The sequence below is a fragment of the Montipora capricornis genome, chromosome 12 (genome assembly GCF_036669925.1).
Source record: "Montipora capricornis isolate CH-2021 chromosome 12, ASM3666992v2, whole genome shotgun sequence".
Taxonomy (NCBI): Eukaryota; Metazoa; Cnidaria; class Anthozoa; order Scleractinia; family Acroporidae; genus Montipora; species Montipora capricornis.
The window spans coordinates 4,770,565-4,797,167 of record NC_090894.1 but is presented as its reverse complement, the minus strand read 5'-3'; the positions used below and the strand labels follow the sequence as shown (position 1 = coordinate 4,797,167).

The window sequence follows — 26,603 nt, the reverse complement described above, 5'->3', positions numbered from 1 at the left end:
TGGATGTGTTGGACTTTAGTGGGGATAGTAGTGAGAATTAGATCTAAAATGTTTTTGCCCCTGGTCGGAAAGTCGATTAACTGGTATATATAGGGCCTCAACCCAAATTGCTATAGCTTGGTAGTAACGTCTACTTTTTTGCAGGCGTACATTGCATTGCAGAAATAAATAAGTATTTTAGTTTATTTCCAAATTTTGTCCCTAAAAAAATCGTTGGTTTGAGTGATTTTTTAAAACCTGCAGAGAACAACGGCAGATTTTTGCTTAAAGTGGTACTACGAACAAAAAAAAAATTTTGTTTTTCCTTTGGATTTCAAAACTATGTTAAATAAACAGACACCTGTTTATTTTAGCTGGAATTTTCTTATTTATTGGTCCGCCATTACTAACTTCAAAATCTTGAGAGAGCTTGATAGTTTAAGAATGCAATGCGTGTGTACGCGGCCTAATTAATATGCAGCACGTGAGTTTCGGGCTTTCAGACTTTTCAAACCGTGTTTTGCATATATAATAAATTGCGTTTACACGCTGAAATTTTAAGCTAGTGAGTAAATGACGTCATTTTCTCTAGATCCAACCCTCTGAGGTCCAATCGGCCAGTTTTGAACGTGAGTAATGGCGGACCATGAAATCCAAAACTTACACTCAAAATAAACAGCCTTTGGATAAAACTCAAAGCTCAAAATTTTGCCAGTTCGGTGTTAGGCGAACACACTTTCAAAATCAGAAGAAAAAAAGGAAATGATTTTTTGATCATAGTACCACTTTAACAAATTTTTATTCCATTTTTGAAGAACACAAAATCTTTTGGAAAACGTTTTAATTCATCCAAAGGTGTAAAAGGAAAAATATTAGTTCTGCACAAGAATAAATTAGATAAGAGTGTTGTTATGGCTTGGGTGGGCTCCCTAGCACAGTCACAAATGAGTCTATTTTAAAAATACCCGTTCCCGCGAAAATCATTTGTCACGTCCCTGAAATACATGGCAGAAGTAGACACGCGGGACATGGCTTCTTCTGGTTGGTTCAACTTGGAGACCATTTGTTTGTTTCGAGCGCATTTGTTTGTTTGTTTCAAGCGCATTTGTTTGTTTCGAGGTTGTTTCTTGCTATGCATATTTTACAAAACCATACCTTCTCACTTAGTACAGATGGAGATGTTGATAGACAGCAAGGGATAGGTCATTGCGCTTGCAGTGTATCCAGACATAACAATTACAACACTGAACTACTCGTTTGTTTTTAGCTGCCCATTTTTGGCATACACTGCAAAGGAACTTTTCGTCAACCTTAAACGGGATGCAGCACTCATCCACGACATAAACAGGTTTTATTGTGTTTAAGGCCATTGTCATTGCAACTGAATCCGTGCTATCGGGTAAAGTCGGTTCCATTTTTCCGCGAAAACTGTTCCCCGATCGGAGGTAACGCAACTTTATTTTATTTTTGTACCACTTTCGAGGAAAATTAATTCAAGATACTGTTTGTGACCAGGGCTATCTTGTTTACTAAACTCCAGAATAGCTTTTAACCCGGCAGCATCTTTAACCAGGTCATCAACACGTTAAACTGGAGATAGACGTAACTGATTAGAGTGTAATGAGAAGTGCTAGTTTTGTACCCCATATGAACCATGCGAGCGTTAGCCCTACTAATGGAAATGGGCCCACACGAGGACAAAGAAAATCTCAGACCAGGGTAGGAATTGAACCCACGACCTTCGGGTTAGATATCCACTGCTCTACCGACTGAGCTACAAGGTCAGACGGGAGCAGATTGTGGCAACTGAAGATGTTAAAGTCACGGCAATGAACATGTTACAAACTTAACACTAGTACTTCTCATTACACTCTAATCAGTTAAGTCTGCTAAAATATCAAGTGCTACATGGCCAACGTTTGTAAAAACGTAATCCTTCCTTGCACTTGTACATGTTCATAGCCGTAACATCTTCAGTTCCCACGGCCTGCTCCCGTCTGAACTTGTAGCTCAGTAGGTAGAGCAGTGGATATCTAACCCGAAGGTCGTGGGTTCAATATCCACCCTGGTCTGAGCTTTTCTCTGTCCTTGTATGGGTCCATTTCCATTAGTAGGGCTAACGCTCACATGGTTCATATGGGGTACAAAACCAGCACTTCTCATTACACTCTAATTAGTTAAGTGTGTTGAAATATAAAGTGCTAAACTAGAGATAGTTGATTCCACTGACGACTTAAATTAAGCACAATCGAGGAAAAAGTCTCCGTCGGATCGTCACCAAAAGTTCAGGATTGGCTCGGTGATCTGACCCTTACTGGTTGCGGTTTAGTTTTCTCGTGCGTGATTAGCCTTTTACTAGAAACAATAAAATTTCATAAACGTTTATAGTGTTCAAGGTATTCGGATTTCCACACCAATGCGTGACTTACCCATCCCATTTTTCGAAAATACCATAAAACTCTTTTTTTGTCCCTCCAAATTTTGCATAAGCATTGTTTTTGTTTTCTGTTGGGACCATTGTAAGTCCCAAGAGAAACTGGAGACAACGCATATGCAAAATTTGGAGAGACAAACAAAGAGTTTTATGGCCTTTTTCTCTTCGATGTCGATAACACGATAGGTTACGAAAATTCAATTAAAAACTCTTACCTATAAATCTCTATCTACGCTGGGATACGGTAAACAAAAGAAACTAAAAGTCACGTAACATAGGTTTGCGACAAATGCGCGTGCGCACATACCAGTTTCCACCGACAATTGCCACGATTGTACTTTCATTTTATTGTGTGGCGTTGACGCTATTTGTCAAGACCGTACTCATTAGGATCATTTCTATTGTGCGTGTCACATCTCTGTGCCAAAACAGAGACAACTCCAACAACCGCGATGACGATGAAAGGGGTCACCTTTGAGCGCGAAGCACGTCGTTGACTTGGTCTTCACGACAAGCGGTCGGCAGCGATTGATGACCGTTCCTTTCCTTCCACTGGGGAGGAACTGGAGAAGGTGATCCAATTCTGGGCGGTTTTGCTACAAAATAGTGGTAAAAGCGTTTCAAGGCATCGTCTTTTTCTTGACGAATTGGGTTCTGGAGAATCTTTTCTCCCAGTCAAAGGATAAATAAAATAGGAGCTACAGGGGCTCTGGCGGGTGCTAGGCCACCGAGCCATTGGTCACCCAGTCCTCGCAAAATGGCAAGGTCGGACAAATCCCTGCACAGTCCTCCTCTTCCTGAGCTGTGTGCTACCCTAAAGGGATCAAGGGGTGCTACAGCGTCCGAAAGGTTTCTTGGGGCAGCTCAAAATTGCATAGATTTCGCAATTTCGCTACAACAACTGTCTGCAAGATAACTGGTTCAAATTATAACGAAATTAAGCAGAAATGAAAGATATACTGCGTGTATTAATTCCCTTGAATTTTTTTACGAATAAATGAATTTTCGGCAGTTACATGGAAGCACATTATCCGTTGGTTATGTTGATGGCCACAGCGGATGTTATTTGGTAGCTAAACATTGTGGGGACTGTTTCCATATTGTTTTTATGACTTACAGCCTTGAAAATTCGCCAATAGTTTATACTTCACGCTTGTCGCTTCCTTTCATGCATGCTTTACCCGGTACCTCATTGTTGTTCTATGTGGATACCCCGACAAATTACGGACAATCAATAAAAACTAAAGTTCTCTCTGCACTGGGATAAACAAAAGAGAAATTTAAAGTGATCGTGCAACATAGGTTTACCTCAAATGCCCTTCCACGCAGACCAGTTTCCCCTCCACCCACAAATGCGAAAATTGTGCTTTCATCTTATTTTGTGGCGTTGACGCTACAAAAAAAGGCGTCCTTCGCACCTCGAGATACTCGGGTTCCCTGTGATGCTTATTTTTGCATGGTCTAAAACTATCCGGAGAAAGTAGAAAGAAAATTGGGGGTAGCCATGCATTTTTGATTTTAGAAAGATAGTTGCCCCCAATTTTCTCTTTGAATTTCTACATTTCCCGCATAATCATAAACCAGGGCAAAAATACCTTTGAATTAGTGGGCACCGTCCTTAATCCATTTCCCTCCGAAAACGTGAGAGACTACCTTTTCCTGGACCGATTTTAAATGGATTTTTTCCCTTGCTTTAACCTCAGGACGACTCCTTGAGTTCGGTTCTTTTTCAGCTTTGATAACAGGGCAGAACAGCGGGGAGAAAGTAATTTTTGCGTGGAAAAACTCTCGATAGTAGTATTTGCGTGTTTGCGCATTTGAGCAACGCGATTGGCTATTCAAAACAAAGGGTTTTATTCCGGCGAACGCTAGTTCATTAACATTAACGCCGTCCGTTGGGACGGGCGAACAAAACACTGTATGCTTGAATTTAAGTCTTAACTAATTAATATTCGAATTAGTCGTGCTAGTAAGTTAGTTGTCGTTTTAGCAGTCTCAGAGTTCGGACTAAAAACAGTACGTTTAGTCGCTGCGTTTTCCTTTCGATTTTGTATAGTTGTAGAATTTCGTATCGTCGAAACATAATTTGGTCCTTCGAGCCGGATAAATAACAGTTAATTCTTCGAATGGCGTCGAAAGACGGAGTTGGTGACGGATCCAAAACGCCCTCGGAAATCGGCAAAGAGGATGTCGAAACATGGACTTCGCGGCAAATCGAGTATCTTTTTTTGTTCAAAGAAGCCGAAACGAAGAATTCAACGAAGGCTAAAGATATTATTAGCAAGAACGGCAGCAGAACGGTGCTACGATCCGTAAAGGAAAGAGTTCTTCAAGCATTACAAGATGCGAGTAAAACATCTTGACGACAAGGGAAGTCGGATTTCGGAATCGTCTGATGATTCGCAAGTCGTCAACTCGGCACAGAAGTTCGTCGAATTATTGTCGAAATCTGCACAATCCAAAGGGAATCAATCAGCTTGAATCGAGCTTACGTAGCGAAGCGTCACTTAAATTTGAAGGCTACAGTCGATGTATAGATAACCGCTTTATTTCTGCACTGGTTGCCAACGGGAAACGTCATCAGCAACAGTCAAACTGCAAAGCAAATAAAATATTTGCGTTTTAAATATGAAATTACACTTTAAAAGGCTGAAATATTAGTAGCGAAATTCTACTTACAATTCTGTCGGGCAATCCATACATCATAACACGGCTCTTTACGTTGTGGGTGTGTCGATCGGTTGATCGCATGCAAGGCCAGTATTTAAATACGTTACGTTCTTTTTACATAAAAAGACTAAGTCGTTGCCAGGTCTTTTGCGACTTTATTTTGGCGCCCAAACGGTACAGCTACACAAAACGTTATTTACTTGAAGTATAAACTGGAAGTTTTACTGCACTAGAGCAAATCACAGCTCCTAAATTCAGCAATAAAGATTCTGAGTCGGAAGAGCAAGAAAGTAAAGAAAACGAATTAAGCAAAGGCAAATTCAACTCGAAAGATTTTGACAGATTGTTCAAAGGAATCGAGAAACCTGCCTTAACCGTTTTCAGCGGAGGTAAAGACCTTTATCACGATAGGAAAGCGCAATTGAAATATTCGTGGATCGGATAAAAGTCCTAGCTAAAACCAAAATGATGATGTTGAAAAATTCTCTATCTGGCCAGCCATTACGAGTTGTTGAGCGGTTAGGCTACACAATTAGACAATATCAAACTACCTTGAAGAAACTTGATCAGAAGTACGAAGGTGAAAAGCGACTTTTGCAACGTTACCTCGAAGCCATTTTGCGTTCGTCTCCCGTCGAGGAGACTAGCCTAAAGGAGTTGGAGATTTTTTCGGATCGTTTAACTGACGTTGTCATTAAGATTCAAGATAGTGACCAGCATCAAGAGCTAGCAGGAGTATCTGCACTTTACATTGCGGTGCAACAAAAGTTACCAGGTTTTCTTCGTATCGCGTACCAAGAATGGTTGCACAGGAAGCCCAGGAAGGATGGACTATCCGTATTTTCTAAATGGTTACAGAAGCGAGCCGTTTTTCGTATGGACGTCCAAGAAGTTAAGGAGAGAACTAAGAAAAAGAGGAAGATAATATCGATTCAAAGAAACACAAGCGTGAGAAAGGAGCAGTTCACAACGTTACCAGAGAGCCCACACCCAAGTATGTTGTCTGCCATTGACCTCACGAAGCAACCTCTTGCAAGACCTGGGATGAAACATCCATTGCGAATAGATGGGAAATCGTAAAAGAGAATGAACTTTGTTATCGTTGCTTGAGATCAGGCCATCAAGGGAAGAATTTCCCGGAGAACAATCGCTGTTGTATCAGTGATTGTAAAGGCACCCATCACTTCCATCTGCACTTCGAACGTCGATCTAATCCACCTAAACGTGTAGACGCCGCTGTAGTAACACAAAGCGCTTTCGGCGACTCTGAGCTTGCAGGCGATGTTGTATTGCGAACAGTTTCTGTTTGGCTTATAGGCTCAGGGGGTCAAAACATCCAAGTCAATGCCTTCCTAGACGACGGGTCAGATTCAACTTATGTCCGAGACGACATCGTGACAGCCCTTGGCCTCAAGACTGATGACCAAACCCTCAGATTGACAACCTTGACTGAAAGTTGTATTTCTCTCAAAAGCAAGAAAGTCTCGCTGACGATAGAGTCTCAATAGGGAGACCCAATCTACTGTTGAAGCATGGACATTGAATGAAATGTGTCAAGGCTTGTCTATTCCAGACTGGAATCAACACAAGGTCAAATGGGGACACCTTAAGAATATTCCATTTCCTAAAGCCCCTGGAAGGAAAACGATTGACATTCTGATCGGGTCAGGCCATCCTGAACTCACGCTAGCCCTGACAGAACGTTACGGTCCAATCGGAGCGCCAGTAGCACGAAAAACGCCATTGGGGTGGACCTGTGTTGGACGTTTACCCGCACTTTCTTCAGCAAAGAGGATTGCCTACGCCAGAACCTTTCGGATCCAGACCTTGTACGAGACCGTCTCGATGAACAACTACGAGGAATGTGGGAGATCGACTCTCTTGGAGTGAGAAATTCAGACGACAATCAGTTGAATCAGGAGGAGATCTTAGCTATGTCAAAGGTCGAAAAGTCAAGACGATGGATCGGGGGCCGTTACGAAGTAGCCATTCCATGGAAGAAAGAGTTCCCCTCCTTACCTGATAACAGAGAAGAAGCAGAGAAACGTTTGTTCTCTTTAGAGAGAAACCTCCTCAAGAAGCCAGAAGTTGAGAGACGTTATAAAGAAGCAATGAATGCGAATGTCGAGATGGGCTACGTTCGGAAGTTAGAGCCTAACGAGGCTGAAGACGGTCGGAGCTGGTACCTCCCACACTTTCCAGTCATTAGGGAAGATAGAGAGACCACCAAAGTACGCATAGTATTCGACTCAGCTGCACGTTGCCAGGGCGTTTCCTTGAATGACGTGATGCTTAACGGGCCTAAGCTTCACCGAGATGTCTTGGACATACTTCTCAGATTTAGACTGAGACCTGCCGCCCTAGTAGCGGACATCAAGGAAATTTTTTTTTGGGTTGTTCTCGCTGAGAAAGACCACAAGTATCACAGACTGTTATGGAGAGATCTTGATCCCACAAAACCTGTGGATGTCTATGAAGCGGTCCGTTTAAGCTTTGGACACAGAGCATCCCCTTATCCTGCCCAGTTCGTGCTTTGCAGCCACGCCCTAGACTTGAAAGAGAGCTATCCAGCGGCAGCTATGGTCTTGCTCCAAGATATGTACATGGATGATATCCTTCACTCAGAAGAAACTGTAGAAGACGCTGTTCTCGTCCGTGAAGATTTGACAAAGGTCCTGGGTGGCGCTGGTTTCCGTGCCCAAAAGTGGTGTAGTAATCGAACAGAGGTCCTAGAAAAAATCTCACAAAAGGATCAACGAGCAACTGGAGTAAAGCTTGACGATTCAGAACTACCGGGTGTCAAGACATTAGGAGTCCCTTGGAACGCGATTGACGATGTTTTCACGTTCATTGTCAAAGAAATCAACTTGTCCTTTTACACGAAGCGAGGCCTGCTAAGTGGTATTGCTACACTGTTTAATCCATTGCAGTTCTTGGCGCCATACATCATAAGAGCAAAAATGGCATTACAAGAAGCCTGGCTGCGAGGTCCTGAATAGGATGAAGAGTTTCCTGAAGCTTTAAAGTTGCCCACTCATCACTCATCAGTGGGCCAAACAGTTGCCTGAAGCTCCACAGGTCAAAATCCCAAGTTGCTATCGACACCACGAGGAAGCAGTGGAAGACTTTCTCTTAATACATTCGTTGACACGTCACGACTAGCCTATGCCGCAGTAAGCTACGTCAGGTACGGACACGTGAGTGGGTAGATCTCAGTTGCCCTGGTAACAGCCAAAGCAAGAGTAACACCGATTAAATCTGTCAGCATCCAGCGCCTTGAGTTAATGGCAGCAGTACTCGGATTACGGTTAGCTGAAATGGTCTCTGAGAAGCTAGAAATTCCACCAAGTCAACACACCCTGTGGACAGACAGTATGGACGTAATCTACTGGATCCAGGGTCACTCAAGACGACTGAAACCGTTTGTTGGTAATAGAGTAGCCGAAATTCAACGGAAATCGGACCCAGCTCAGTGGCAACATGTACCAGGAGAACAAAACCCCGCTGACGACGAGACAAGAGGTCTGGACCTGAAAAACGTATCCGCTGAAAGTCGTTGGTTCCATGGACCTACCTTTCTACATGAGAGGGAGACATCTTGGCCTTCAAAAGGTCGCCTCTTTTTGAGTGATTGCAGTGAAGAAGGTAAACAAGAACTGGCTAAAATCAACCTCACGTTTCAATACAAGTAGTCCCTGCCCTTGTTTGACATCCAGAGGTTTTCTTCCTGGCGCCATTTGTTAGGAGTTACAGCTTGGATCTTGAGGTTCATTTCCAGAAGTAAAAGAGTAAGACATCGGAAAAGCCAGGAGACCGGAAATAAGCGAAACGACTCACTGGAAAAAGTCCGAGACCGGAAGAAATCAGTAACGCAGAGAGGTACTGGGCTCGAGAAACTCAAACAGAACGCTTTCCGAATGAATTGGCAACCTTGACAGGAGGTGGAAGCGCTTCGAGAAGCAGTCCGCTGTGGGGATTGTCACCATTTGTGGACAGTGATGGAATCTTACGTGTCGGTGGAAGACTAGAAATGTCCAATCTACCTTACGATGCCAGACACCCTGTCATATTGCCGAAGAAACATCACATCTCAAAACTTGTCAACGCCCACATCCATAATCAAGGTCATCATAACCTCGGATTGAACATTACGCTTGCTGAATTACGACAGAAGTACTGGATTGTCAATGGGAGAGAAGAAACGAGAGTATAATGTCTGCAAACTTGGAAGAAGACGCGGAGGTGAACAAATCATGGCACCCCTACCTGAAGTCAGACTTGGCAAGTCATTGCGATGTTTTGCTCATTGTGAAGTCGATTTTGCTGGCCCCTTTGTCATTAAGGTGACGAGAAAGGTGCCTGCGAAGCGTTACTGATCTGTGTCTGTTTACCTGTGCGAGCACACGAGCAGTTCATCTAGAAATAGTTTACTCACTGAATACAGCCAGCTTTCTTAATTCGTTTTCCAGAATGGTCGCCAGACGTGGAAAACCGGAGGTGATGATCAGTGACAATGGCATGAACTTCACGTCAGCTGAAAGAAAATTGCGTGACCTAGTCTCGACTTTGGATCAAACTCGCATCGAAGAACAGGTAGCTCATGACGGAATTCAGTGGCGATTTAATCCCCCCGGTAAATCGCATCATGGAGGAATTTTCAAAGCCCTTATCAAGTCTGCTAAAAAAGCTCTACGCGCAATCCTTGGGGAGTCCAGAATTACGGATGAAGAACTACTGACCGCGGTGGTCGAAGTAGAAGGAGTTTTGAATCCCGCCCGCTCACTTATTGTAGCAGCGATCCCAACGATGAACAAGTCGCCAAATGGGCGGACAACTTGCACCCAGGGTCATCGATGACCTGGCGTTCAACCCCAAGATCTCATATCCAAGGGTTGGAGAAGACTGATGAAGGAATACCTGTCGACCCTGAACACTCGAAACAAATGGGTTGAGGAGAAACGCAACATTGCTCCCGGTGATGTGGTCCTGATGGTGGATCCTGGCAACCCACGAGGGCATTGGCCTTTGGGTCGAATTCAAGAGGTTTTTCCTGGCCCTGACGGAAAGGTCAGAGTTGTACGCGTCAGAAGAGGAGGCAAAGATTATGTGCGACCAATCACAAATTTGTGTCCATTTGAGATCTAAAGAGTAAAAGAAGGAACAGAACACAGTCCTGTTCGAGGGGGAGGATGTTCCGGCGAACTCTCGTTCATTAACATTAACGCCGTCCGTTGGGACGGGCGAACAAAACACCGCATGCTTGAATTTGTCATAACTAATTAATATTCGAATCGGTCGTGCTAGTAAGTTAGTTGTCGTTTAGTTCGGACTAAAAACAGTACGTTTAGTCGCTGCTTTTTCGTTTCGATTTCGTATAGTTGTAGAATTTCGTATCGTCGAAACAGGTTTAGATGTTAAAAGCCCGTGGGGACGTGAGAAAGATCCAGATAGGCGAAGTTTGATCTTGGATCCCTACCTCTAGAGAGAAGTGAAATTTTCACCAGGCCAACGGTCGTGTCCGGTCCGATTTCAAAACGAAACTTCAGAGAAGATCATCGCCAAAAGCAGCTGCCTGAAAATTTCAACCTTTCTTTTCGCAATTGTCCTAAGTGTGTTCATGCTCTTGAAGGTAACGGTTCTGGTGCAGTTCAAATACACTCGCAATACTTTAATATTTTAGTTGGTAGTTATATATTTTCACGCCACTTTAAATTTTAGATGAAATGACACCATACCATTGCTAAGCACTCTCTTTTTGACTCGCGAGAGTGCAAATGCATACCCCACTGAGGAAATAAATTAATGTTTTTGAGGAATATTTTAGGTTGATTCGCGGCGTACGCCGTATTTTGGAAAGGCTTCGTTCCTTTCATGATTTATCCAAAGAAGATTACGCATTGACGCTTCAAAGGGAGTAATCTACACAGCGCCGATTGGTTCCTACGTAACCGCTACGTGATTTCGAGATGACAGTTACTTAACAGAGTGAAAGGAATGTGTGGCTCGTTTTAGCAAAACGCTCGTGGGGAAGGAAAGCGTGATGAAGCCCTACGAGTGTCTGCGTGGCAGGCTACATATATTGTAAAGCAGCTCAAAGCACGGATCACAAAAGACAAGGAAAGGAAAGACAAGGAACTTTATTTAAGTGTCTAGTTTAGCTGGAGCACTAATTGGGTAAAGTGAAATTAACAATTAACACAACAAGTCAAATCAAACATCACACACGTTAAACTGTTGCGGGTACATGTTTCAGGGATATGTTACAGCGATATGTTGCAGCGACGAGTCCCGTGAAGTTCAACTTGTTAAATTTTATGGGACACGTCGCGGGGACAAAATCAACCCCAGATTGGTGTTGCACAATTCAATGAAAGTATCGGTTCACACGAGTGGGCATGTCGCAGCAACATATCCCTGAAACATGTACCCGCAACATTTTCATTTGTTTGCACATGTTGTGATTTTGTCCTTGCTACACGTCCCCGCTACAAGTCCTTGCTACCTGTCTCCTCGGTGTGTACTACACAGGTTTTTTGTCGCTGCAACATGTTGCTGCAGCATGTCCCTGCAACATGACCCCTTGTGTCTGCCCCCCTTTACTTAACAAAGGGAAAGGAATGGGAGGCTCGTTTCAGCAGACGCTCGTGAGGAAGGAACGCGTGACGAAGCCCTAAGGGTGTCTGCGTCGAAGGCTACATATCTTTCGAAGCTGCTCAAAGCACGGATCACAAAAGGCAAGTTTCCAAAACCTTTCAGTTAGTCCACAATGCGGCTGTCGACAGTTACTCTTTTTCTTTCCTTCGCAATTTTGCTGATGGTGCTATCCATCGTTGCCAGACGCAGCGGCGGTCGCCGATTTAGTTCACGTCGCTCTTCCTCCGGTTCCAAAAGTTCCAAACCCACAATCACAAAGAATACATCAATCAAAGCCACGACGTTTCGTTCTCCTGTAATCCGCAGTCAAACCAAAGTTGGTTCCAAAAGAGACACGTTCAAGAAGGTAGTGGCCGGCTACATTCCGTACTTCTATACTGTGAGCAACGCGCCTGTGTATAGCAGCGGCTATTCAATGTACCGCTGGTATGTTACCGTCCCAAAGAAACGAGCTGTTAGGATCAGATATAAAAAACAGAGGTTGTCGAGTTCTAGCGGCAGTCCTTGTATCGAAGCACCTTTTTCGCGGACGTTCTCGCTTAAAGATGATATCGATCAACATCGCATTTCCTTGACTACCAGCGTCACTTATAAAAAGACTGGAGAAACGAAGACTTACCACACTGACACGGTTTCTCTCGAAGACATCGTGGAACAAGATTTTGAAGTAAAGACTCTTTCTAAATACAGAATTATAATTGTGCCAGGAACGTCGTGTGATCAAGTTGTGGAGATCATCCAAGGCACAATGATTACTTTGTACGAAACAAACCCCAACAAGGCAAACTCTCGTTACACGGATGTGGCCCCTACCGTCTTGTTTGCAGCGGTGGTTGCACTGTTCGGGGTTTTGGATGTCCCCAGTGTTTTGACCCACAGTTTTTAGGTTTGAGCTGTTCCAGATCAAGTTTGTCTTCGATGTACCTGAGTGATGCAAGTATTTCAGTGTCTGACACTTGCTGTTTATCAGCGCTATTTGAAATGGGTGCTTAGACTAATGTCTTAAAGCAGTACTAATAATTCTATTTGTCACCTCTATTTGTAGGCAGTATGCAGTTGTCATACACCTAAAGCATTTTTGTGACTGATTTATCCTCTTTATCATGACATGCAACTTGAAAATGTACATCAGGAACTTCCAGTGATGTTTCCGAATTTCGAAAGAAGTTTGGATGAAATTGTTCAAGGTCTGGACAAACCTCAGACACCGTTTATTTGCTCAAAATACAGTTTACAGTTTTGTAAAACAAATTAACGTTTATTTGCACAAGTTATTTTAAAATCAGACATCTTTCAGACATCTTGAGTAGGTAATAGCATAATTAATGCAACGAGATGGTTACGAGACTCGACAAGTTCCCTTGTGTCATGTTTTTGTCCCTATTTTTGGCCTTGACCCTACACACAACACGCCTTTTCTCGATAAGATAATCAATAAAATCCTTCGATTAAATTTTGCGCAACTAATTTGCAAACCCGTGCGAAACGTTTGTGCAATCACGGTCAATTATAAACATCGATTAACTATGGTAATAGGTTATCATTCAGTTCCCGTGTGCCTTCATCAATATAAACGCATTTGCATCGGAAAATTAAATTAAATATTGAAGTGCCTAGAATGTTATTCCTCCAAAAATTCAATCTTTTGAACTCACTGCGTCCGTAGGTTCTAAAACATGGATCACCACAGGACCCCACACAATCGGATGTGTAGCCGATTGTTATTTTATAGTTAATGTACTAGATTTACCGTTTGCCTCACCTATAGCGATATATCGCTAACTATGTATATAAATCAATGAAAAATAAACGTTGAATTACCTTAGCTGTGGTATATAGTCGTCCTTTTTCCTCAAAAAGATGACTATATACCACAGCTAAGGTAACTCAACGTTTATTTATCATTGATTTATATACATAGTTAGCGATATATCGTTATAGGTGAGGCAAACGGTAAATCTAGTACATTTATTATAAATTAACAATCGGCTACACATCCGATTGTGTGGGTCCCCTGTGAAATCACCTAAAACTGAACTTGTGTTTCTATGTCATTGGACGTAAACGGGTAAGAATGAGTCTCTTTAATACGGCCTGTTTTTGAGGAAGCCCCACAAACCACATAACATTGGAAAGCTTATGAAATGTTGGATTCTACTTTGCATCTCTTTTAAGCCAGTAGACGCCAAATAGGCCATTTTCGAAATATCAAATATTCAGCTTGATAGCGAGGCAGTGAGGACAGAAACAATAGAAACACGTTGGAATGAATGTAAAAAATATTTACAAATCAACCACTTTCCATTGTCTTTGTCCTCACTGCCTCACTATCAAGCTGATTTTTAATATATCGAAAAAGGTCTATTGACAGACTGACATGTTGAATATCACCGTGACAAACGCTGCATACAAGACGCAAAATAACTATGAGGAGTTAATCAAAGACTCACCAAAAAGCACCCTACTCTAAAGACTGTTCCTATATTCAAATTTTTTGTGGGAAAAGCTACTTGTTATTTTTAGAAAAGATCGTGCTCTCAAGGAGCCTAAAAATGTCTTTCAAAAGGCTTTTGCCTTAATTTTCTCCTTGGGTGCCCTTGAAACAATGTGAACAAGTTCTAGAATATTCCGAGATCAAGTTGATAAGCGGCAATTGCACGAAAATACGAAGTCTTTCCATTTTTACTTTCCCAGTGTTTTTAGTATAATTAAACTCGGTTAAAATTGCCAGCTGTGTTTTGCAGAGTCTCTCAAGATTTTCAAGGTTATGGGCCCAGTCGAACAAGCGTCAAGAAAAGAATTTACGTCGTCGCATCGCTACTTAAATATTCAAAGTTCATGGAACCAGACGCTTCAGTACTCAAGTAAACTAAGCTTTTATTTTATCGGCACTCTATCAAGAACAGCCCTTCTGCTTACCTAGATTCAACACGAAAAAATCTCTTAAGAAGTACTCTCGTAAAACTCAGGACCAAAAAATATGAAGACACTGAGTGGAGTTTACATCCCATTGTTTTTGATTGGCTTTGCCAGTCATCATTTACCCCAGATATTGATTTCTTTGTATCCCGGCTTAACGCTCAGCTATCTTGTTTCTAGTACTGGCTTCCAGACCCAGCCGCTTTCGCGTGTGATGCATTTTCACTATGTTGGAGAGATTTAAATGGTTACGCATTTCCGCCTTTTTGCCTCATTCCCAGGGTACTTGTACATGCAAAAAGAGACAAACCAAGACGTATTCTATTGGTTGCCCCAGCTTGGCCCTCCCGGCAGTCCTGGTATCCAACACTTCTAGAGATGTCGGTGGATCGCCCGATCTTGTTGCCCAGGTGGCCCAACCTTCAACTCCACCCCCAGAGGGGAAAACTTCAGCTAGCCGCTTGGATCTCATCCGATGAAAGCTCACAGATAGAGGCGTTTCATTTGGGTCTGCTCAAGTCATTTGTCGATCTTGGTCATCGGGAACATCTAAACAATACAAGACGGCATGGAAGGCCTGGTGTCGCTGGTGCAGTGAACGGTCGAGTGATCCTTTTCAGGCAAATATAGACGCCTACATCGACTTTCTGTTTTCTTCCTTTGAGCAAGGAAAGTATTACAGCACCGTCAATACGTATCGGTCAGTGGTCTCCTTTACGGTTGAGGCAGTGACAGGCTGGAAGATGGGAGATTACTACTTGGTAGTTCGATTCTTGAAGGGCGTTTACATGAAGAAATCTCCACAACCCAGATATGACTCCACTTGGGATGTCAGCTTAGTGACTAAATATGTTAAGGACCGAAATTCATGTGCGTCGTTAAGTCTCAAGCATTTGACTCTTAAGACTGTTACACTCTCAGCGTTGGTCACTGCTCAAAGGAGCCAATCTCTGCCTGCCTGGAATTTGGACAATTTAAGTATTTTGGATTGCAAACTTGTATTTACTGTAGCTGATCGCACGAAGACTTCTCGTCCGGGGAAATCTCACACTAAAATATAAATTCCCCGTTTCCCGCAGGACAAAAATCTTTCTCCTCGAACACATGTTCTTCATTATATAGATAAGACTAGATCCCTTAGATCAGATAACTTTCTATTTGTTTCATATTGTTAAGCACATAAAGCAGTGTATTCCTCGACAATTGCTAGATGGGATAAAACAGTTCTCATTCGAGCGTCGATTGAACATCGACTTTCAAGGCGCACAGTGTGCGAAGTGCAGTCACGTCTACGGCTCTCTATAAAGGAGCCTCTCTCAAAGATCTAGACAAGATCAAGCTAGCAGACTGGTCTTCAGCCAGTACGTTGAATCGTTTCTATGCCTGTTGGCATATTAATTTTGTCCCGATATTAATGCAAATATGTGATGCATGATTTTGTGTAAGAATAAATAATAGTGTGGCCTGTAAAGCGCCCTTGCACGATTGCGATATCATGTTCTGTTGGCTCGCTCTGTTGGCATCATGCTTTGAACTCGCACTATGACGTCATAATGGGGAGTATGGTGAAAGAGAATTTAAAATTAGACAAGAGGTACACTTACCTTGAGGGATAATGGTAATTCTCTGAGCCATACGGAACATTATGACATATCTTCTCACCCTACGTTGTATATGATTCAACCCTCCCTATTTTACCGAGGTTATTTGCATAACAATTGACTCTTTAAAGAGTGGAATTCGGGGCAAGCGCAACGAAATACGCAATAGGACGTCATAATGTTCCGTATGGCTCAGAGAATTACAATTATCGTTCAAGGTAAGTGTACCTCTTGCCTAATTTTAAATTTTTCTGTAGAAAAACTCTCTATAGTACTAATTGCATGTTTACGTATTTGAGCAACGCGATTGGCTATTGGAGAAAAAGGGTTTAACATCAAAAGCCCGTGGGGTCGTGACTAAGATCTTGGAGCCCTACTGCTAGAGAGAAGTGAAATTGTCACCAGACCAACGGTGGTTCCCGATCAGAATAGGCCATTTCCGAGTTCAAGTCTGCCTCCTCTTCAAAGCGAGTCTAAGTGCGAAGTTTTTGTGATGGTAATTAGTTCTACTTTACATATGAATGAAAACTAATTTTCATAAGAAAAACTTCCCACTTAGACTCGTTTTCAAAAGGAGGCAGACATCAACTCGGAAATGGCCTATTCAAAACATTTCTTCAGGATGGAGAAACTGGCGGGTTCTTCGTGAAAACTGGCTTGTTCTCTAAGCACGTGGAGATTGTTTTCAGACTCTGGGCCTTTATACTAAATCGTTTGTTTGTTATCGATCTTCACGCGAGAGTCGACAAAAGACCGAATCAAGCCGATTTTCGGCATTAAATCGTCCTCGATCGCGGAGTGATCAGTGGCTTTAGAGGTTCCGAGTTTCCAGCCACGTCTTTTTTAATGAAGGAGAGGAACAAATTCAGAACGCCTCAAATCGACACAAGGTGAAGTAAAAGTAAGTTTCTTTTATTTCTTTTTTTCGCTGTGAACTAGGATTAGCCGATTTTTTGCGGCATTTCATGTTTCCTATATAAACCCAGAGTGTCCGTGGTGCCAATAGGCACGCAGCGCCTACGTAAATCACGAAAACTAAAGGTCTGTTGGAAGCGTGCTTGAGTTTCAACAAGATGAGCCCCAAATTCGGCAAGAATTTGTGACACTGATGAATAATGAAGCAGCTGCTATTTCCAAAACGACAGAACTACCCGTCGCAAATGTTGTTGCTGATGACACAATATTTTATAGACATTTTTTCAATCAAATAGCTTGGTATCATGATGTCACGTGAGGTGACACTTTTGAAATTCAAAATGCTGTACTTTCGAAACGAAAGACTTCACGGAACTGGAAACTTGAAAAGAGATTTATTTCTAGGTCATCTTTAACCTCCTATAGATAACAATTCAGAAGACCTTGACAATTTGATGATCTCACCGTGAAACCATCTATAGTTTGACGATCACGCGCTACTTCAAAGCTTTATCTCGTTACCGGGCTAAATATTCCAAGAAATGTTTTCCCTCAAAGGGCTTTGGCGTTCCTTTAACCGCTTCATTAAACGCGTAAACGGGCTCCATTGGTCGGTGAGAAACAAAACATGAAAGCTCCGAGAAGTAACTGTTGTAATATAAAAAAATTCACCTCAAATCACAGAACTTTATTCTTCAAAGATCATCATCTGCGAACACGAGGCACCCGAGCATTTCGTGCGTCCTCGCGAACTACTGGCAAATCATCGAACTGTTTACGTCCGGATTCGGTACTGATTGTATGCGGATTGGCTCCGAAGTGTATTCTGTTGTTGGCAAGAGTGACTACGGGCATGCGCAGTAGTCACAAAACTGTGTATCAATATTTATTTGCTTTTGCATCAATATTTGTTTTGCATAAAGCGGGCTAACAGAATCTGTAACAGAGTTAATTTAATAGAGTGTAGTGTAACATGAAGTGCTAGATTTCTATCCCATATGAACCATGTGAGCGTTAGCCCTACTGATGGAAATGGGCCCACACAAGGACAGAGAAAAACTCTGACCAGGGTGGGAATTGAACCCACGACCTTCGGAATAGATCTCCGCCCCTCTACCGACTGAGCTACAAGGTCAGACGGGAGTAGGCCGTGGGAACTGAACTGTTAATGTCACGGCAATGAACATGTACAAGTACAAGGAAAGGTTACGTTTATATAAACGTTGGCCGTGTAGCACTTATATTTTAAACAGTGTTAACTGAATAGAGTGTGGTGTAACATGAAGTGCTAGATTTCTATCCCATATGAACCATGTGAGCGTTAGCCCTACTGACGTTTGTATAAACGTAACCTTTCCTTGTAACAAAATCTGTACCTTGCTTAGTTTGCATTTTTGAGCGTTAAAATAGAATTTTCGGTCCTATGTTTCTGGCACAGAGTGGTATGTTTTTGACGTCTCCCATCCAGATACTAACCCTGCGGGACAGGGAAACTTCAGTGAACTTTTGTATTAGAAAGCTGTCAGACGCTTAGAGTGCACTGTACCCTGGATGCCAGAGGTTCTATTTTTCTTTCGCGAGGAGCGAGCGGTTAAAACGGAGAAGCGAAAAGTAAGAACCTCTGGTCACGGCGGTTAAGAATCTCACTTCCATGATTTGTGATTATGATCACGGTCGCTGATTGGTTTTCATAGTAAGTGCCAGTCCTTTCCGAGTAAAAACAATCTAAAACTCAATTTCACTGGTTGAACGGCAATGGTGCACCCCAGTGGCCACAAAACCGGTTTGAGCACAAGGGGTGCTACGAAAACAAAAACTGGCGGTGGAAGGCTGTGAATTCGAGCGAGCATTTAGAGGTTTGCAAAGTATAATCCACAGTACATTCTGGATTTTCGAATTTTAGAATTGAAACCTGTTCAGCAATTTTATCAAGCGTGAGGATGTGTTTGCGGTCCTGTCAACTTGATGCGGCAAATCTTTGACATTTCAACTTGTGCCGAAAGTTTGTTCATATTTTCATGATCGTGGATTCATTATCCAAAAGCTGCCATCGTAGTCGTTATTTGTCCCTTGAATGCCTTGATTGATTCGCATATCCTAAAGCTGAAAGAAAACCCGAAAACCGTGAAAACTAGAAATATCGTGGTTCGAGCAAAAAAAAAAAAGTAACGGGTGAGAAAACTAAACCCCAACTACCAATGGTAATTAGTTTTTAGTTTCATGTCGCTTTTGATTGGTTGCTGCACGATGGGAAATGTCAATATCAAAACGTTTTATTTCCAAAGTACTTAAATTGGGTACAACATTGAGATCACTATAGAAGACCGGTTTGGCAAGTTATCTTCTTTCGAAATTGCATGAAAGTGAGATTCTTAACCGCTGTTACCAGATGTTCTTATTTTTCGCCTCTCCGTTTTAAACGCTCGCTCCTCCTGGCACCCAGGGTAAGTGCACGCTTAAACTTGTGGTAAAGAAGAAGTTGTAAGAGAACTTGAAAATGATCAACATGTCAGCCTCGAAGCCAGTGTTTCTTGTTTCCCTTTTATTTTCCTCAATTTTTCTGTGTTCAGTATTTTGCTAGTAACCACACGTCTATTTACAGGGCGCTGTTTAACTAAGACATCTACCATGGCACTATAATGATATACAGTACCATTAGAGCTACATATTACGCAAAGACAACTTGAATCTCCTGGAAGACAAAACGCAGCTCAGTTGACAATATAAAATATAGCGCTATGTTACTGCATTACCACACGTACGCAGTGCGTGCCTATTTTTGTTGTTGTAACGTGACCTGAAAGTTATCGTATCATAAGAGATTTGCATTGGAAATATGGCAAATGAATTGACAACCGTCACGATAGTTCCACAGCTGGAATGGGAAAAACTATCCTTCCTGGAAAGTGCAGTGTAGAATGGCTTTGATGAGAGACGGACTCTGGGAGATTGTGAGCGGAAACGAAGATTCCCCCGCTGAGGAAGAAGCCGCGAAATATTCAAAGTTTATGGCTAGAAGAGATCGCGCGCGCTCTGGCTACTATAGTGTTTTCAATTGATCCATCATTGTTGTATTTGAGTGGAGACCCAGATGATACCTCCACTTTATGGAAGAAACTTTCTGATTCGATTCAGAAAAAATCATGGGTCAACAAGGTAGCCTTCCGGCGTAAACTATACTCGTTGCGGTTAAAGAAACGGGACTCGGTACAAAAGCATATAAAGGCAATGATCGAGATTTGTGATACCCTAGCAGCAGCTGGTGACCCTGTTAAGGAGGAGGATAGAGGGGTACATCTCCTGGAAAGTCTTCCTGATCCAAATAATATGTTAGTTACAGAACTTGAAGCAAATGCAGAAGTTCCCAAGATGGAGATTGCGAGACAAAGGCCATGACTTGTCAGCACCGATGAAAAGGAAAAGGGCCGAAATGTCATCACTGTGGTCATTTTTGACATACAAGACGAAATTTGTAGAGAACGGACAAGTGGAAGGAATGACTCAAACCAGAAGGAGGATCCGAAAACAAAACACGAAGTACACAATGCACAGATGAAACAAAGAGACAGCAGCAGTTCAGAGAGTGAGAGTACTGGTCTCGTGGCAAGCTTAATTGATGCCCAAGATAGCTAAATAGTGGACCTGTTTATTGAACTTTGTTGAAAAGTGGAATTGCCGGAAGCGATCGCTGATTTCCCACGAGGACTTTTGTAGGGCTTCGTCATGCTTTCCTCCCCCATGAGCGTCTGCTGACGTAGACCAATCACACAACGCACTTCCCGATTCTGGAATTGCACTTTGGACCCTGAGAACTTTTGCGTACGGTCACTGAAAATGGGCTTCGTGTGTGGGGCAATTAAAATTGCTGACTTACATTATTATCAAAGAGAAAGTGGAGCTTATAAATCGCATCCTTTGTCTTAGATGTTTGCGGCTCTTCACAGAATGAGTACGGTATGTAGAATTCGTATCGGGTTAGTAAAACATTTTGCTCCCATGAGATCAAACCTAGAGCAAAGATATCGTTGACGTCACCTATCGTCATTAATGTGCCAACCAGAGCCTCATTGGCTGTCGAAACAAAGGGTATTTTGTTTCTGTGGTTGGTATATTTGAATAACAAAAACAATGTTTGTAAACAGATATCTTCCCTATTTGGGGCGTTCGCTTGGGATTGATGTCATATTTACATTTTTTCCGCGCTATTTCAGTGGAGCCGTTTCGTTCGGCGAATAACCCCATTTCTTTGTAGTTCTTCTGCTCAACTAATTAAAAGTTTGCTATATTTTTCAAATCGAAGAAACAATGAGTACGAACGATCGGTTTGCAGCACAAAAATATTAAATCAATTTTTAGAGACGATCATCGCCAAAAGCAGCCTGAAATTTTCAAGCTTTCTTTTCGCAACTGTCCTAGTTGTGTTCATTTCGCTTGGAGGTAATGGTTCTCCCTCAGTTCAAATACGCTCGCAATACTTTAATATTTTTATTCGTAGTTATATATTTCCACGGCGCTTTCAATTTTAGATGAAACGACACCATGTTAAGCAATCATTTTGACTCGCGAGAGTGCAAATGCATACCCCACCGAGGAGACATAATTAATGTATTTGAGGAATATTTTAGGTTGATGCGCGGTGTAAACTATGTTTTGGAAAGGCTTCGTTCCTTTTATGATTTATCCAAAGAAAATTACGCATTGACGCTTCAAAGGGAGTAATCTACACAGCGCCGATTGGTTCCTACGTAACACTGCACGAAAAAATGGATTTTCACCAAATTTGAACAGCGCAAATATAATGCAAACATATGTTTACTCTAGAGCAAACCTGTAGCAAATGTGGTAAATGCCACATTTGCACCATATTTTCACACCTGTGTGAATATAGCAGCAAATGCTGCATTTTACCATGTTTGCTACAGGTTTTCTCTAGAGTAAATATATGTTTGCATTATATTTGCTCTGTGCAAATTTGGTGTAAAACCGTTTTTTCGTGCAGTGTAACATATAGGTGATTTCGAGATGACAGTTACTTAACAGAGTGAAAGGAATGTGTGGCTCGTTCTGGCAAAACGCTCGTGGGGAAGAAACGCGTGATGAAGCCCTACGAGTGTCTGCGTGGCAGGCTACATATGTTGCAAAGCTGCTCAAAGCACGGATCATAAAAGGAAAGGTGCCATAACCGTTCAGTTAGTCCACAATGCGGCTGTCGCCAGTTACTCTTTTTCTTTCCTTCGCAATTTTGCTGATGGTGCTATCCGTCGTTGCCAGACGCAGCGGCGGTCGCCGAGATAGTTCAGGTCGCTCTTCCTCCGGTTCCAAAAGCTCCAAACCCACAATCACAAAGAAAACACCAATCAAAGCCACGACGTTTCGTTCTCCTGTAATCCGCAGTCAAACCAAAGTTGGTTCCAAAAGAGACACGTTCAAGAAGGTAGTGGCCGGCTACATTCTGTACCGCTATGCTGTGAGCAACGCTCCTGTGTATAGCAGCGGTTATCCAATGTACCGCTGCTACGTTACCGTCCCAAAGAAACGAGCTGTCAGGATCACCTATGAAGAACGGAGGTTCTCGAGTTCTAGCGGCAGTCCATGTATCGAAGCACCTTCTTCGCAGACGTTCTCGCTTAAAGATGATATCGATCAACATGGCATTTCCTTGACTACCAGCGTCACTTATAAAAAGACTGGAGTAACGAAGACTTACCACACTGACACGGTTTCTCTCGAAGACATCTTGGAACAAGATTTTGAAGTAAAGACTCTTTCTAAATACAGAATCATAATTGTGCCAGGAACGTCGTGTGATCAAGTTGTGGAGATCATCCAAGGCACAATGATTACTTTGTACGAAACAAACCCCAACAAGGCAAGCTCTCGTTACACGGATGTGGCCCCTACCGTCTTGCTTACAACGGTAGTTGCACTGTTCGGGGTTTTCGATGTCCCCATTGTTTTGACCAGTTTTTAGGTTTGAGCCGTTCCAGATCAAGTTTGTCTTTGGTGTACCTGAGTGATGCAAGTATTTCGGTCTGACACTTGCTGTTTATCAGCGGTTATCACTTTCACGCGCCCCGCAACGACTTTTTTGCATATTTCGAAAGTAAAAGTTAGGTGGACGTCAATCAAATGTTTCCATGACGATACTCCTGTTCTCTTGGTAGCAGTTGAATTCGTCATGGAAACATTTGATTCACGTTCACCTAAATTTTATTTTCAAAAATGAAAAAAGTCTTTGAGGGGCGCGTGTTAATGATAACCGCTGTAAAGCAGCACTATATGGCACCGCTATTTGTAGGCAGTCTGCAGTTGTCATACACCTCAAGCATTTTTGTAACCGATTTGTTATCCCAAGGTTTTTTCTTACTTACTACACATTTATCGTCTTTTTCGTGACATGCAACTTGTAAATGTGCATTAGGGTCTTCCAGTGATGTTGCCGAATTTCGAAGAAAGTTGAATGAAATCGTCTGGACAAAACTCATACACCGTTTATATTTGCTCAAAATTGACCTGCACGCAGATTCAGTTTTGTAAAACAAAGTAACGTGTTTTTGTACAAGTTATGGCGCAATGCATCGAAAATAACTTCAGTCGTTAGCTTCGCTGTCATGTAATTTTTCAGACATTTTGACTGGGTAATAGCGTAGCTAATGCATCGAGATGGTTATGAAACTCGACAAGTTCCTTTGTTTCATGTTTTTGTCCGTTTTGGCCTCGACCCTGCACAAAACACACCTTTTTTCGAGAAGATAGTCAATAAAATCCTTGGATTCAATTATGCGAAACTAATTTGCAAACCCGTACGAAACGAAAACAAAAGTTTGTGCAGTGTCACAGTAAATTCAACAACGATTGCGACAACATTACTCTCGCTTTTGAAGGTTTTAAGGTTTCATAACCAATCCTTCGATTAACTATGGTAATAGGTTATCATTCAGTTCCAGTGTGCCTTCATAAATATAAACGCATTTGTAGCGGCAAAAATAAAATCAAATATTGAAGTGCCTAGAATGACATTCCTCCAAAGAATCAATATTTTGAACTCACTACGTCCATGGGTTCTAAAACCTGGAATCACCTAAAACCACCTAAAACTGAATTTGAGTTTCTACGTCATCATGAGGACGCCTGACAAACGACGTTTTCATCAAACCTTCGATTCTGTTTAATTCGGCCTGTTTTTAAGGAAGCCCAACAAACCGCATACCATTGGAAAGCTTATGAAATGTTGAATTCAAGGGAAAAGATTCTACTTGTCTCTCTTTTAAGCTGGTAAACGCCAAATTAACAGACTGACATTTTGTTGAATATCACCGTGACATACGCTGTATATGAGTTGCAAAATAACTGTGTAGAGTTAACCAAAGACTCACCAAAAAGCAGCCGACTCTAAGGCTGTTCCGATATTCATATCTTTGGCTGGAAAAAACAACTTGTTATTTCTAGAAAAGGTCTTTCTCTCTTAAGAAACATCAGGCGCACCCGACAATAATCTTCGGTGAAATACGTGTTCGGGTGAGTCATACTGTTCTAAGAATTTCGGTTCTACGTTGCCAAAAAGCTATAGATTTCGTTACTAAAACATCAAATAAAAAAGTTGGCAACCAGTAAAAAGGAGTCTCGGAAGATTCCCACCCAAACAAGCGTGAAGAAGAGAAATTACGTCGTCGCATCGCTACTGAAATATTCAAAGTTCATGGAATCAGACGCTTCAGCACTCACGTAAACTAAGCTTTTGTCACTAAGCAGAAGGACTGTAATTCTTTTTGATGGACCTAGATTTAACAAGAAAAAATCCCTTTAGAAGTACTCTCCTAAAACTCAGAAATTGGTTGCCAAAAACTACGTGTTGAAACAAGTGGGTACGACAGAATCCCTCACAATGGTAATGAAATTGATCATGAGGACGAAACCCATCTCTTACTAAATTGTGAAAGATATTCTTCGATAAGAGACATGTTCCTTTCCAAAATTGAAACAAAATTTGATAAAATATACGAAAATTATCACATGAACATTTGATATCATAGCTAATTATGGCTCTTGATTCTAATGATTAGCATATGTAATCGCATGGGCCCGAGGGCAGTTAGGGATTAATTTCACTCGTATTTTTAAAGTTTTCACAAAATTTGCCGAGTCGCGAAGCGACAATGGCAATTCGGAAAAATTTGAAAATATAAGTTAAATTAATCATTAATTGCTCGAGGGCACATTGTTATTACGCGTTTATGACACAAAGGGCAAAATCATTGAGGGAAACCTGTTCAGTGCCGCGACAAATGACAATCAACACAATCCCATTCGGTTAAAGCAACTGTTAACCAATCAGGATCAAGTAATCATGCTCTCTTGATTACCAAGAGTGCCCTCGGAATTAAGGAAAAATGCCCTCCGTCCCAGCTAATCAGCATTCAGTAATTTTGTGCCTGTCCTTAATAATCGTAGGAGAAATACAAACTTTTACTTGAAATATGAGCATTTATGTGTTTCAATTGCGGCCGTTAAGCTCTTGGATTCTTTTTTCCGTCATCTCTTCAGCCAGCCTGGGTTCCCCCAGGTTCGATTCTTCTAGCTGCCTTTACAATTGATTTCTTAGCCTTGTAGCCTTGTAGCCAGTGAATTTACACACGACGCCTCTTGGCGTAACCTCTTCGGCGTAACATACTGTTTAGTTAGCCGACCAGCGCGATAAGCAAGCTCGATTTCCTTAACAGTTTCAAGTTCAAGTTCTTCCCAGGACTCACCATGATCTTCTAATAAACCCACAAAACGGAAGTTATTCCTTCTGCTTTGGTTTTCCAAGTAAACCGTATTCTTAATATGTTTGTTTAATTTAAGTTGTCTGAAGATTAGCAAAATCGATATCACTCATAGTACTTTGTAGTTGTGTGTCAACGAGATGCTTCCGTGAAGCATACACTGGGTTGCCTGTGGTACGTGTTACAGAAAATCAGAAGGCACTGAATTGTGTGGTTTTGAACTACAGCATTCCAGTCTCTGAAGAATAACAAATAAAAGAGAAGCGAGAAACATTGGCTTCTGGGCTGACAGGTTGATAATTTTCAAGTTCCCTCGCAATTTCTTTTCACCACGAGTTTAAGCGTGCCCTCTGAGCATCTGACAACTTTGTAATAAATTTGTAATCACTGAAGTTAATCACTGAAGGGGGTTAGTGTCTGGATTGGAGACCAAAACAATATACCCCTCATAAAACAGAAGCATCGGACCGAAAATACTATTAACGCTATCAAATGCGAACTCAGCAAGGTACAGATTTTGTTAGCTTGCTTTATGCAAAACAAGAAAATCATTCATGTTTCCTATATAAACCCAGAGTGTCCGTGGTGCCAAAAGGCACGCAGCGCCTACGTAAATCACGAAAACTAAAGGTCTGTTGGAAGCGTGCTTGAGTTTCAACAAGATGA

The 26,603-nt window shown here is 42.0% G+C and overlaps 1 protein-coding gene and 1 non-coding gene across 2 annotated transcripts; both read left to right on the top strand.

Annotated features, from left to right (window-relative positions):
• Nucleotides 1-2,786: 2,786 nt before the first annotated feature.
• Nucleotides 2,787-3,005, top strand: LOC138027999 (small nucleolar RNA U3). Its single transcript, XR_011127564.1, has one exon. It is a non-coding gene; the product is annotated as a small nucleolar RNA U3 (small nucleolar RNA).
• Nucleotides 3,006-6,945: 3,940 nt separating this feature from the next.
• LOC138025320 (uncharacterized) lies at nucleotides 6,946-8,082 on the top strand. The gene has a single exon (XM_068872553.1). The coding sequence runs from the start codon at nucleotides 6,946-6,948 to the stop codon at nucleotides 8,080-8,082; it is 1,137 nt and encodes a 378-aa protein (XP_068728654.1).
• Nucleotides 8,083-26,603: the final 18,521 nt, after the last annotated feature.